At 39.9% G+C, this 14,245-nt stretch overlaps 1 protein-coding gene across 1 annotated transcript in view; it reads left to right on the forward strand.

The window, feature by feature from the left end:
- snd1 (staphylococcal nuclease and tudor domain containing 1) overlaps positions 1-14,245 on the forward strand; it is a 148,679-nt gene that overhangs the window by 105,587 nt on the left and 28,847 nt on the right. Inside the window, exon 18 of the mRNA XM_026364381.1 lies at positions 6,972-7,113. Coding sequence (XP_026220166.1) covers positions 6,972-7,113 — 142 coding nt within the window. The remainder of the gene's footprint in view (positions 1-6,971; positions 7,114-14,245) is intronic.

Below are 14,245 nucleotides of genomic sequence, written 5' to 3' on the forward strand. Positions count from 1 at the left end.
TTTCTGCCTTTTTGTCTCTTGTCTTCTTTCTCTGTGTCTATGCCATTTGAAGCCATTTCTGCATGACGTGCTCTCCCAGTTGCAGCTGGTCAGCTGTAATTGCATGCTTATTCCCCAGTGTTGTTATTGGTTTGCTATGACAACATCTTGCTTGGCATCATCATCTTTTAATGACCACCGATAGACGCACAGCTCCAGTTAAATAATAGGCCCACTTGACTTAAGTCTCCATATGCTAGAGTGGCTGCCTCCAGGGATGCTGTGTATGGTTTAGTGTATTTGTGTGTGATCTGTAAACAAGACTAGTTCGCACTCTGAGCTGTCAGGTTTTCAATACCAACTGTGTAGGGTGGCACCCATGCATTGTAGCGCACGTGTAGGTTTGTCTGTGCACGCATCTCCTAGATTACATATGCACCCACGTGTCCTGTTTCCATGGTAACACCATGCCCCCCTTCAGCTCACAGCACATACCATCAGCACTGATCTGTCATGTACAAGTTAGTGCTTGTTACTAATAGTACTTTGTCGCAAGGCCGAAACCTGCTCACACCTCCCAACACACACACACACACACACACACACACACACACACATCTAAGTGGATCAATTTCTGTCAATTTAAAAAGTGTAAAAAGTTGCCACCGTGATAGCCTCAGGTTGTCTCCAAGCCCTTGACTGTCGTGTATGTGTCTGTGTGTGTATGCGTGTGTGTGGCAGCATAAGGGGGTCATATTAGCCGTGTAAGCTTGGGTTGAGTAGCCTTGCTGCCCCCCTGCTGCCTCTTTGATGGGAGAACATCTGTTGACTATGATATGAAGCTGGGAGTATCTCTTTCTCTCTTTTCCCTCTTGCATTCGCTTGCTCTCCTGTTTCTGTTATGAATTCCCCAGCTGTTCGGCTCCCTCCCTTCACCTAAAAATCCTGTCCCGCGCCACCTGTGCAAGTTTAATGCATAATTTATCTGCTAAGTAACCACATCCAAGAGACTCATCCCTCCATCCGTCTCCTGCTTTCCCTCTCTCCATTCAGTGTGGTTTGGCTTAGGACATAGAAGTTGACACCTATTTTCTAATATCTTATTTAAGGACATTAGGACTGATTGGGTTCCAAAGGTGGACAGTCTAGCCAAGTGTTGTAATCAATAGTCCATGCTGCCTCTTAAAATTACGTCTTTGGCCTCTACCCTTTTTGAGGTTTGTGTGTTTTTAATGAATCAATACCGGCTTCTAATTACGTATAAACCTGTGTTTCAAGTGCAACAGAATGTGATACAATACTGTAACTCACTGCTCCCCTTAGTACAAAATATCACCAGGTTTTTCAGAAAGCATCAGTTACCAAACAAAGAAAGCATATTACCCCTATTCTAACCTCTCGACATTGGCTTTATTCAATTCAGTGATTTGAGGGGAAAAAATAAATTTAATTGTAGTGCCACCATTTCACTCATTGCTTTACAAACTTGGTTGTAAATCTAAGTAGTATAGTAGTACTATACAGATAGTACAGTCAGTTAGAATAAGAAAAAATGCTTCTAGAATTATGTTTGATGTTTTAAACCAATTGCCTCCACACACATGATATACTAGTGTTGCAGGATTTCAGTTTTTACAACTTGTCAAATAGACCTGTGCACAGCTGACTTGTTTTGTTTGTCCACATGTGTGGCCTTGCACGCCTTCAGGCAGTCATAATGCATTAGCCCACTGTGGCAGGTGTTGTTGCTACAACATTGTAGCTCAACCTGGATAAATTCTACCCAAGGCCACAATCATGCTTTTGTGCACATACAGTACATGTGTGCTTTTCCCAGTATGGATAGTGGCTTCAGAAAATATTCAGTGTTCACTTTTTGCACATTTTGATTTGTATATGTAATGGCTTGCTGTGTACAGGTGGAGAATGGCAATGGAGGCAGGCCTTTTAGGCAGTTACATTGGGGTTAATGTCATAGCCCAATCAATATTTATATCAATAAAGATATTTTCACAAGCTGGTTACTCCATTTCAATTGCAGAGTGTCAAAACAGCAGAGGTGGCTAAGGGCCTGTAGTGTCACACACCGTACATTGTGACCATTTAACCTCAAATGACCTGTTGAAAAGAGTCGATAAATCAAAGTGGGGGACCTTTGTAGGCAGTTTCTCAAGCTGTGTTGTACCTTTGTCAGTTTCTAGGATTTACTTGACACCAGCCTCTTGTCACATCAGTTATTGGCAGTGAGTCATATTGGTTTGAAAATAGGACTTCATACTTAGCTGCAAAGTGGACGAAAGTCAGGATCTCTTTCACCACTTGTGTGAATGTTGAATCACACTGGGCAACATTTAGATTATTATATTTGTTATGTTGTAAAAGGGTACTGAATAATATCAGCACTACCTGGATTTATAAATATGGCTAGTAATCATATAAAGTTGACAACCAATAATGATAACTGAAAAAAATAGCATTGTTCAAGTGGATTTTCTTGTTCCTTTCTCATTGTAATACCAGTTGTTAGGTAAAGAACATCAGATGTGACATTAACGTAAGCGTTCTTTCTGTCATTTTTATGGATTTAGTGGTAGTGCTGTACTAGACTGAAGTGTTTCTAATGTGCTGTACACAGAATTAGTTTATTTGTCCAACCAAGTCCTACTGTTGCTGTTGCTTTGTTCCATTCCCAGCTAGTGATGCGTTTATGGGCGTGCTGCTAGTGTGTAGAGTTATTGGGAAGTTGATTTGTGCATACAGGAAAAGAAATGTAGAGCACTGCCTCTCTGATGAAAGGTATATCTTTGGTATTGTGTCTGTGTTTGACAAAAAAAATCAAAATGAGTGCTTTCCCACTTTGTATGCCTGTCAGATTCTTTTCCTGAGCTTGTGTAATTCCTAGGGATAAGGTGTGTACATAATGTAACAGAAGAAATTCTGAATACTACATTGGGAAGTAAATATAGTTGTAAGACTGCGTCTTTTGGTGAGATGTTAGTACACAGAGAGATTGTTATACTACACTGAGTACCGGAAGGATAAAATTTAGAGCTAAACAATTAAAATTTCATTTTAATATGCATCCTTTTCCTGACTGTCAGTTGTTCCCTTTGATACCATCTCTCAATGTGGTGTTGTATGAGTAAGGATCCTCCACTTAGCATCTAAACAGGACAATATTAATCTTAAATCAATATAGTCCATTTCTGTTTGTATTTATATCTTTAAGCCTTTTGATTTGATTTCAAAAAGGCTACAAGTGAACACAGAGAGACCGCAAGAGGAAAACGTGCCCTCCATTGAATTAATGAACCATTTTCTCTAAAGGAGATTCATCAGGGATATAATGGGGGCTAAATTGATTTACAAAGTGCACTCTTATGAATAACATGCTCCTATTGATTTGAATTGTTCTCAGAGTGTGATTGGGTAGTGAATTAAAAATGGAGCTATGTAGGTTCTGATGTAAGAAATAGAAACCACTCTCTTATTATATAATCTTTCTGGTATTACTTGTTTTGGATGATGTTGGCAGAGCTACCTAGTCCACTGAGGTGAGTTTGACTCAGCAGTGATGTGCAGTGTAGTCAATGTTAGTCGTTACAAATCATCATTAACTGACTCACGATGTTGCTTTCAAGGAGTGCTCATATCAGAGTGTGTTAGATTAATCATAAGAGGTGTAACATTAATATTATAGAGTAAAAATAAAAAACTTTTTTTGCCATCCTCTTTAAAAAAAGAATATAAACCCAAATTTGAGATGAGCCATTTTACTTATGAACTGTTTGCAAATGTTCTCCTAACAATTAAAGTTTTAGGTTTATACCAAACTTTGATAAAACCGTCTTTTTTTGAGATTTATGTTTGCATTTGTGTTTCCGAACACTGACAAATTTGGGCACTGGCCTGCCAACAATGTGCACAGTGTGTGGCAATGGTGATTTTCATTTCAAAAGACCATACACACACACTAGTAGAAATGACATACTGCCACCTTTAATCAGTGTTCCAACCAACCCTCACCCCCTCGTTCTGGCACTATGTGTGTGTTCAGTCATCCATCTGTCCGTGTTTTCATCCACCTGTGCTTGTGTGTCAATGAATGTAGTAGCATTGCTTAGTATTTCTAGGTAGCTGTGCCCTTCATCAAATTAGGAATATTCAGACAAATCAGCACTAAGCTAATCAGTAGGCCACTTAACTCCAAAGCAGAGCAGCACTTTACTAACTGTGAAAGAGCTACTCTACCATCAGCGAGGTATCTGGTGTGCCAGGCTGGAAAATTAAGATACCACTGCATTGCTAACAATTTAGTTATAACCAGGTATTTATTCTTCAAGGCCAGGGCCCTAATGCATCCACTGGTTTAACATTTAACTTGGTTTAGAAACAAATCTTGTTGTTGATAATTTCTATAAACAAAGTATTTATCTGATCAATTTCATAGTACTGTTGAAAAACAAGATTGAGAAAATAAACTGACTGAAGCTCATTGAGGTGAAGCAAGACAAGAGAAAACAGAAGATTATGAAAATAAGAGGTATTGTAGAGAATGAGAAGAGTAGCATAACTGGTGTGTAATATGGAAATTGGTACTGGTCTTTTCTCCATTACATATTCTTGAACACTTCCACAGTCACTTGTCGTTCACTTGACTGTAAGCATGTTTTTGTCATTCAGGAGTGGTGAAGGTCAGTCTAACCCACCATCTCTCTCAGGTTGGCCTCCATTATTAGAACTTGTTGTCCCTTCAGCCCAAGTTTAATGGCCTGCTTTTTTCCCCCCATGTTTTGACATCTCTCTTCTCCTCCCTGTCTTGCTCACTCTCATTGACTCCAGTAGCTTGGTGGCTCTAGCGTCTGGCTGCAGTTGCAGAGCAGCAGCAGAAGCAGCAGTCACATATCTGCATTCAAGTGGAACAAACAGGATGGCTGGCTGCTCATGGAAGGTCATCAGCCCTGGGCACAGTGTGTGTGCGCGCGTGTTGGTGCTTTTATTTATTTTCTTGCTTTAAAAAGAGATGAGGCTCTTCAGTGCAGTAAAAGTATTTATACTCCATGATTAACTTGAATTATTTTAGTATTTATAGAGTTCAGTACACAGTTATTGTTATTACAGTACATGCAGTAAATAAGCTTCAGGTTTTGAGTATAGTTGTAAAGTACGAGAAAAAAAAAACCAAGCAGTTCACAACTACCCTGAACTTGTCAGTCACAACTCATTTGCACATTGAGGTGCCACTAAGTATGAAAGGTGCTATGTATAAATTATTGATTTGACATATAGTGCTTTAGAAAAAACTTTGATTGAGGAGCTACGTATTTTTCTGTCTCCTTCTACTTTGACATTCATTCTCAAACTAAAATAAAATGTCAACAGGGAGCCTTGTAGCTGTGCTTGGTATCCAATTCCACCATTGGACCACCCATATGCTACAATGCCACATGTTCCACAGTGATGGCCACCGGGCTAATGAATGGCAACACTCTAATCTTTGTCCTTCCTAATTGATGCTCGATGTTTGATTAAAAGCCAAGCAATGTCAGTTTGACTGCAATGTGGGGCGCATGTTTATTATATGGCCCTGTGCATTGCAGTGTTGGAACTGTATATAATAAGAGCATGTCACTGTCTCTGTGTGTTAATAATGCACATGTCTATATAGTACTGTACAGAAAAATTCAGGTTCATCTCGGGGTTTATGGAGCGTGGTTGCGTTTTCAGTCTTCATTAACCTTGCTCGGCCTCAATCACCAGAATTTTGCTCTGCCTTAATCACCACAATTTCTACCTGCTTTCTTTTCTCTACCCCCCTTTCTGTTTTCCCCATCTCTTCTTTAGTACTTTCCTTCCTTTTTGAATGAAATAGGTTAGTAAGGCCTTTTCTTCTCTTATGGGGCGGTAAGGCAGCAGCACTCAGTTCTTCTGTTACTTGTTTATTTCCCCTCCAAATCTCTATCAGCAGTTTTCTCTCTCCCATTCCCACACACACACACAGACGCACAGAGTTGAGTCCTGTAAAGCACATGCCACTGTAGATCACCCCATCAATGAGGTAAGGGATAATCTTGCATGCTAAAGAACCAGCATATGAAATAAAAAGCCTTGGGTATGATTTAAAAAGCATTAACACTAGCATAGCTCTGCTGATGAGCTAAGGCAGAGTGGAAAAAATGACAACACTAAAACTAGCTAATCTAATTAGCTCAATACCATGCAGTTAAATAATTAGTCAGAACCCAATTGGCTAATATCACTGTTAAAAAAAAAAAAAATCTGTCTCTCCTTCTTCTTTCTGTAACCTTTAAAAGTAAACACTTTCCAGATTGCCTGGAGAAATTAATGGTAAGCTTTTGAGTTCCCCGCACATCTCCACTCTGTCGCCTCCTTTACATCTCCTTCACTCCAGCGTTTCATCTACAGCAGGATGATTAGCGTGCTTTCATCTTGACCGTCTTGTGTTTGTACATGTGCTTCATATTATTACTGTACTGTGTCTGTATACAGACGTGCTACATTCAGCCTTAACCACCCACTGTTTTTTTACAGAGAGCATGCCTGCTCTCTGTAAACACACAGACACACCTTCTGCACATATCCCTGCAGTTTGATATGTGGCCTAAGGCAGAGCAGTTCTCCCTAATGAGCCTCTTACCCTTCGTTTCTCCTGGGGAGCCAGAAGAGAACTAACCTTGATGCAACATAGAAGGGATGTAACCTGCTTGTACACACAGACATATGAATTCTTGTATTTGTGAGGACCTCAATTCACTACATTATTTGGAGAGAAGACCAGTGTGTTGTGTCTGGGGCAAACTGGACACAGTACATAATGCCTATCCTGAAACTGTCCTTGAAAATCATTGAAATGAGCAGGGGCATTCTTGCTTTAACTATTAGCTTTATATTTTTGCCAGTTTTTTAGTTAGAGGTCTGGTATTTGTTTTAGTCACTAACATGTCCCTCTCACTTGTCTGTGTGTATTGTAGATCTGGGCCAACTATGAGGAGAAACCAGTTGAAGAAGTTGTGCATCTGTCAGAGGAGAAGGAGCGCGTGGCCAACTACAGACCAGTATACGTCACTGAAATCGCAGACACCCTGCATTTCTATGCCCAGGACGTAGAGACAGGTACGTGTACCTTGACATTTTTAAATATGTGACACTTGAACATTGCCACGGCAGCAGACTGAAACTACCCAATCTGATACAGAACACGGCTTGGTGCTGGTATTTGGTAGCTGGTAGCTGAAATTCGAATATGTAAATTTGACACTACTGTGTAAACATGTTGCATTACTGAATGCTACTGTGACTATTTGATTACATTATGCAGACATTAACTATCTTTAATCTATCAAATAAACACGTCTTCCAATATCTATTAAAAATTTCTGCACAGAAGTGTGAAAAAGGGCTGTCTCACATTTTTCTCCTTTAACACTAGACTAACTTTATAAATGATAATTATCTCTACTGCTCAGACATCCTCAACATCCTTTGCGGCAGCATCCCTCCCACTAGCAGAGACAAAACAAAGGACGTCCCACTTGTTATTACTTCTGAATGACAGGAATAAATCACACCATCCCCTCTTGTCATCAGTGACAGGGGGAGGAAGGGAGAGAAAAGTTTGGAGATGGGAAAACTAACAATCCCTGGTATTCCCACATGGCTGCTCCTTTTGACCGTCTTTGTCTGTGCCTGCAATGTGCACGCAATGCTGTGCGTGCTTGTTGACATGATTGAACACGTAATGCCCCCCTCTATGCTGTTTTGCACTGGGTACCTGTTCTGTCTCTATAGGCCATTTTATTCAACACTGAAAATCAGCACTTTGTCAGTAAGTTGTCCAAGGTAACAACAGTAACAAAGGGCATGCAGGGGTTATGTGTGGCTACAGTCCACTGAGCAACACTCTTTCTATTATTGCCATCACAGACAATATGACAACACATACATCACTCATTGTTCATATTGTGCTGGGAGAGGACCTGCTCTGAAGTGCAAGATAAAGTACCTCAAATTGGCCTTCTAAGAACCAAGCTTCCTCTGTTCCTGCAGGGGTGACACAAAATAGAGAAACATCCTATAAAGGTTTTAAGAACAATGAAGAAGTTACTCCATTCCAGAAGCACCTGTTGTGATTTAATTGTCCAGCACATGTGTTGTTCTTGAAAAGGTATTATTTATTTTTGTTAGGGTCTTAAAATGCATTTCATTTTATTGATTAAAAAGCGGGAGGACACCAGAGTTAATGTCCAGGAAATGGAAGACTCTAATTTACTTTTTAGAAAAGTGTGTCATAGCTTAAAAAGCTATGTGCTTGGTCTTCTCAGATTCAGTTTGACTGAAGTCTGCATTAGAATGTGAGCTGTCCTGTCTTTGACGTCTTGGATTTTGTGACTTAATTATCGTCACAATTGTCGGAATTGTCAGAAACACGCACTCAAACTTGCATTTACCAACTAGCTGGAACAGATCCGAAGCTTTAATGCCAATCACTGTCCTTTCATCGTCTGCCAGTTTGTGTGTGGGGGCAGCACAGGAGGCAGAGGTCTTCAACATCTGGCTTCACTGGCAGTTGACTGTCAGAGGCCATGAAATTGACTTTGGCCATCTCTTAATTTGCCTCAGTGTTGTAATTTAATTAATTGGCTTCATTTATTGCCAGCCTGAGCATCATTCACAGGTAATCCAGTGATTCTGGCCGCCAATTGTTATTTTAAATGTTCCTTTCCTTTCTTGAAACTTCATGTGTTATCATGTGTGCACAAAGAAGAGCTATTCATCTTCCTGCCATGACCTGTAGATTCAAATCTAAAACCCTTGAACTGCCTTCAGCTATTTTAGCATCGCCCCCCCTGCAAGTCGGGAGTGATGATGTTATGTGCAAGGTTTTTATCACTGATCAATATCATGTCGCTGGGAAGAGGTTGAATTGTACAGAGCGTGGTACATGTTAGCCTGAAGCTAAGGGTAATGCTCTCAGCATTGTTCAATGTCTGCATTGAAAATGTGAAGTGGAATTGTTAGTTATGCGATCAGATAATTCATAGGGAGGTAAAATTCAGAGACTTTTTGGTAACACACTGTTTGGTGCTTCACATGGAAGAGGAAAAAGTGCTGGTATAGATTTTTTTTTTTTTTTTTTAGGCATATTTTTCTTGTATGCTTTAGATCTATATGAGACCTGGGGAAACAGCAAAATGCAAAGCATTAACTTTTTCACTAGAGCAACCAAAGTGTTGCGTTTAAAGAAATTGTACACAAACTGCATTTTTTGATTTGCTGCTGTAAGTGTATTTTGACAGAAAAACTGTGAGTTATTTAATCATTTCTCATATAAAGACTTGATTTTAGATGATCCAGCAATGTTGGACCCTTGTTATTTATTTATTTTCTCCTTTAATTGGCCCGTGTTCTTACGCCAAGACGGTTGTGTGCTAGTTTATAAAAAAGTGTTATTCTCAGCAGGGAGTCAAAACCTGACCTGTCCTAACCCCCCGCCTCCCTCTCCTCATCGCTCTCTCGATCATATTTTGTGCTCCCACCTTCCTTCCTTCTTTTTTCCCTTCATCTCTTTCATTTTTGCTGACACTTTCTCAGAGCTACATTAAGTCATACCAACCTCTTGAGCACATCACAAGAGCACATCAAAGTGTTAAGGCCTGTAAAATCATACAAGCCGAGTGCTTTGCAATATCATTACATGTTCCACCTCTCTCTCTCTCCCCTTACCTCCAATTTCTGCAGTGAATACATTTACGTAGTAGAGAAGTCAAAAGCAGTGAGTAAATGTTATAAATACTCTTGTTATTGCAACTGATGACAACATACCATGTCACCTAAAGGTAGATAAAATGTTTCTGCCACTGTTTGTATTTCAAACCCTATGATATAGATTTGATGTATAGGCTACAACTGTCCTTGGGTAATGCCTGTGAAGCCCTAGCAAATTGCCTGTCACATAATAGTTACACAGAAAAAGGTGAATGCAGTAATGTAAACATAACTGCAGTTTCACATAATATCGTAGTTTTCTAACAGATGCGACTTCTGTGATGTTAAAATTTGTTATAAGTTGAACCTTTTTATTTATTTTTTACAGCTGGAGAGGTTACATGAATACCTGGCCTCCCTGCATACATCTATTAGCATTCAAACACAACCACACCTCACGGCTGTTTTTAAAATTACCACAGAGATGGTGGTAACACACACATTCCCTGATGCTTCTTATGAAAAATTGACCTCCTAAGACCCACATTATGCTACAAGTTGGACTGTTCACTACAACACCTACTCATTTTCTCCTGTGCTGTTGCGATTTTTCCAGCTCAGATCACAGTCAAAATTCAGTCAGTGTTTTGGCAGTCGCTTCCAGCACTCAATTTGCCAGATGGAACAAACACTTTCACTGAGTACCCCTTGACCATCCTTTAGGTATAGCACCCTGGCGACATGGAGTGCAAGTCTAACCGGGTTTCCTCTAGTCTGTCTCCCATGTAAAGCTCAGTTTGGGAACCAAGCCTTTTTGAAAGAGAATAAAACAATACTGCCACAGCTTTGCTTTTGACATCATAATGATAATAGGGGTGAGTCAATTTACTTAATGTCAGCTTTTATTCTGGGTCTAATTCTAAAAGGCAGTTGTATTTATATAAACAGAATGATTACAATACAACAGGGACTGGGACTCCTTTTTCAACTGTTGCTTTAGTGAGATGGATGAAGATGAACCTTGATTTTGCATAAAAGAAAAGTGTCACAGAGTCGGAGAAGAAAAGGAACAGTTGATGTTCATGTAGCAAGCTGATAGTAAAAAAGACAAGTATGGTGTAGAAACGTCTAGTTTGAATGATAAGGAGAAATAATTAACTAAATGTCACTAATACAATAGATAACATGAAGCTGGATGAAGACTTTAAAATTAATAGAAGTAGAAGAGTTTGAGGCAGATGGCAGCAGTCTTGTATTTTACTGTAAGTTGACAGCGCATCTTCTACAGTAGAAGAAAGATGAATAGGAATAATAATAATAAAAACACATAAAATAAGTGTGGTCACATCCACTTTTCGAACCATTAACCCTGTGGGAGTTGTGGCTAATAGGCCAGGATGTATCTGTTTGTTTCTCATGGTCTGCTGAGGGCGGTGGTTATTGAAAAGTCTGCCCTCCTTATGCAAAAAATAAAATATATATATATATGTAGGCATACATTATCAAATAAATGTATGCTGTTGTCTTCTACAGTATAGTAACTGATGTTTTAGAGAACATTCAGTTTGTAATATCTTTTACTCTCCGGGGGTCCTAAACATTCCTAATTTCACCCCTTTTACCATTTTAATTACTCACATTTAATTACTCTTAACTGTGGGTTTTTTCATACAGATATCTTTTACACGATTAGGAATGGTTTTTCCGAGTCACTGAGAAGCTTGAGGGATTGCGCTCTTTAATCCTCAGTGTACTTTAAGGGTCTTTATCTGTTGCTGGATGTATTTATCTCTTTGTCTCACTTTCTTCCCCCCACCCATTGTATCTCTTTCATGCCATTGTCTCTTCTTTTTTCTTCCTATTTTCCTTGTGTTTGTTGCTGTCTCCGGAGGCTATATGTAATTACTGTCAGAGGGGGACCTGCATAGATCTGTGTGACCTTGGACACTAAAAGACAGAGCCCACTCCAGGCGCAGGGAGGGGAAGTATCTCTGCTGTACACTGTTGTTGCTTTGCCACTATGCTGGAGAGTTGACATAATTAAAAACTTGCTAAATATAGCCCTGAAGTCTTTATGTGTGCGTAGCCGTAATGGCTGCAACCAGAATACTGGATGGGTCTGCCAATTTTTTAAACAAGCACAGGAGATAAAGTGCTGGAGTTTTACTTTTCCTGTAAATAATCAGCAATAAACAAAACAAATGAGAGGATCCTCAGCATATTTCTTTCTTTTTAGAGTATATATGGGAAAATATCATCTGCCTACATATAATTATTCATTAATCTGAATTTTCTCTATTGCTGTTACCATTGGCCAAAATAATTGGTCTCCAACAGTCGAGTTTAAATGTGGGTTGTTTGTATGAGTTAGTTACAACACTCACTAGCTGTGCCCTGAATGGGCCACTGGGCAGCATTTGGACCCAACTCAGTTGTCACCATCGTGTGAGTGGATTGCTAGGCCCATCCCCAACAAGCTCACATTTTCAGTCCACCCTATGCCTCAGCTGCAGCGCAGTTGGCGGTACATCCTGTCTAGTGCTTGTATCCTGGCACCCATACAGACTCATAATGAGTGGAGTCGATCCCCCCAACCAGGTGCCACTCCGTCCACATTATTCACACTTCTACCTTTTACACATAGCAGCTGTTCATCACCTAATGATGCTGGACTCAGCTACTGATGCAGCAAGGCAGGCAGGGAGCTGTTCTCTCTCTGGCTAGACTTCAAACCAGGCCCTTTTGAAACTGAATTCCATTACTTTGAAATGTTATGTTTCTATCAGGTTTTGTTTTTTCCATTAGCTTGTGTTGACACTTCCAGTTGAGAATTGGAATATTAGTATATTTATTTGTTCATTTCCTGCATAGAGTGACTCTTTTTAAAATCCTTCTTTATATTAGGTACAGACAAGTTGCCACAGTAACTCCTGTATTCAACAGGCCGTGAGAATTACTATAGCATTTCATATTGATCTAGGTGGGTGGTCTGCTAATTGGATGCCACGCTAAGGCAATTGTGATGATCACTTTAAACAATGAAGCTTAATAAAATAAAATAGGGTGCACATTTATAAGGCAGCCTGCATTGCACATTCTGTCGTCGTTTGCACTGTTTTCTTCATTCTGGATGAGATCGTTTTCGTGACACTGTGGGCATGAAGCCAAAGTCAGTCAGAGGTTGAGATAATTAACTCCCACACCAGCTTGTTCTGAAACTACAGTTTTTGTTTGTTTGTTTGTTTTGATTTGTTGTTTTAAGGCCTTTGAAAAAGTATTTTTTGTTCAAGTGAGACCAATTAAAACAAAAAAGCAAAGGAGCTCATTGTATAATGAAAAAATATTTCATGCAAACAACTAAAGAAATATGACAATTGTATTAACGATTGTGTTGAATGGTTTCATGGCCCCATCAAATTAGCGGAGAATGGCTTGAATTTGTTCTGCTAATCTGAAAGTAATCATCTCAAGTTAGAGCTGCTTGTGTCTGTTTAAATTTAACCTAAATAAAATTTGATGCTGTCTAAATAATTAGAACATAAGTTGTCTTTATACCTGTGAAGTCTTCACCCACATTCCCGGCCCATGTATCTTTGCCCAACTGCCTTTTATGTCTCATATTTAATTCAGCTGAAGTGTGCACAAGGTCTTGTTGTGGTGCCATTCAGCCATATACCTACAATGAACAAAGCAAGCAAGGAGGTGAATGAAAGTTGCAGTAGACACAGTAGTCCGTGCTGCTGTTTTCACTTTCACGCTCCCTTCCACAGCAGCAGATGCAATATTTAGAGGTCAGACTCTGCACAGATGATCTCCCCCCTCCCAAGACATTCATTATTAAATCAGATTTGCGACTTAGCTTCTAAAAGGTCAGCTCACCTGTCGGTTAGAGGCAGTGTGCTTTTGATTTTCAGGCAGAAAATAACCGTATTCATCCTCGTTCTTCACTATCCTAGCGAGCATGATTTGCACTAATGCCAACTTCTGGGTCTATTACCTATAGCTGAATGACTGAATGACACTTTTCGCAGTGGTGAGCCACTTACAGGTCCAAATGGGGTTTTCGTTAAAATTGGGCAGGCTCTTCTCTCCCCCACACCTCCCACTGCTCTTCCCTAAATGTGCACAGGGCCATCTTATGAGTATATTTGGACTCCTCACAATCAAAACAGGGCATTAGCTGCAGTCAGTGATGCTTGACAGGTGGCAGAGAGGGGGGGGGGGGGGGCGGAATAAAGTGATGCAAAAAGAGATGCTCTCTCTGTTTAGACTTTTCAGTTATGGCTTTTTCAATTACAGAAACTGTAATTTGCTGTAAAAGGTTGTAGACTGCCGGGAAGGGTAGAAGGGAATAAGGTAATTGTTGGTGGTGGGATATCACATGGGATATAATCCATACCCCTCTCCACTGGGAAAGCAGCATTAGTCAGGTAGAGGGATCATTTGTTTTTTTTATAGTACACTCGGCAGATGCTGACACCACTTTAAACGTCACTCAGGAAGGGGAGTAAATGGCCTTTGTCTTCTCTGCGCTCTCTCT

The sequence above is a fragment of the Anabas testudineus genome, chromosome 23, assembly GCF_900324465.2.
Source record: "Anabas testudineus chromosome 23, fAnaTes1.2, whole genome shotgun sequence".
NCBI lineage: Eukaryota > Metazoa > Chordata > Actinopteri > Anabantiformes > Anabantidae > Anabas > Anabas testudineus.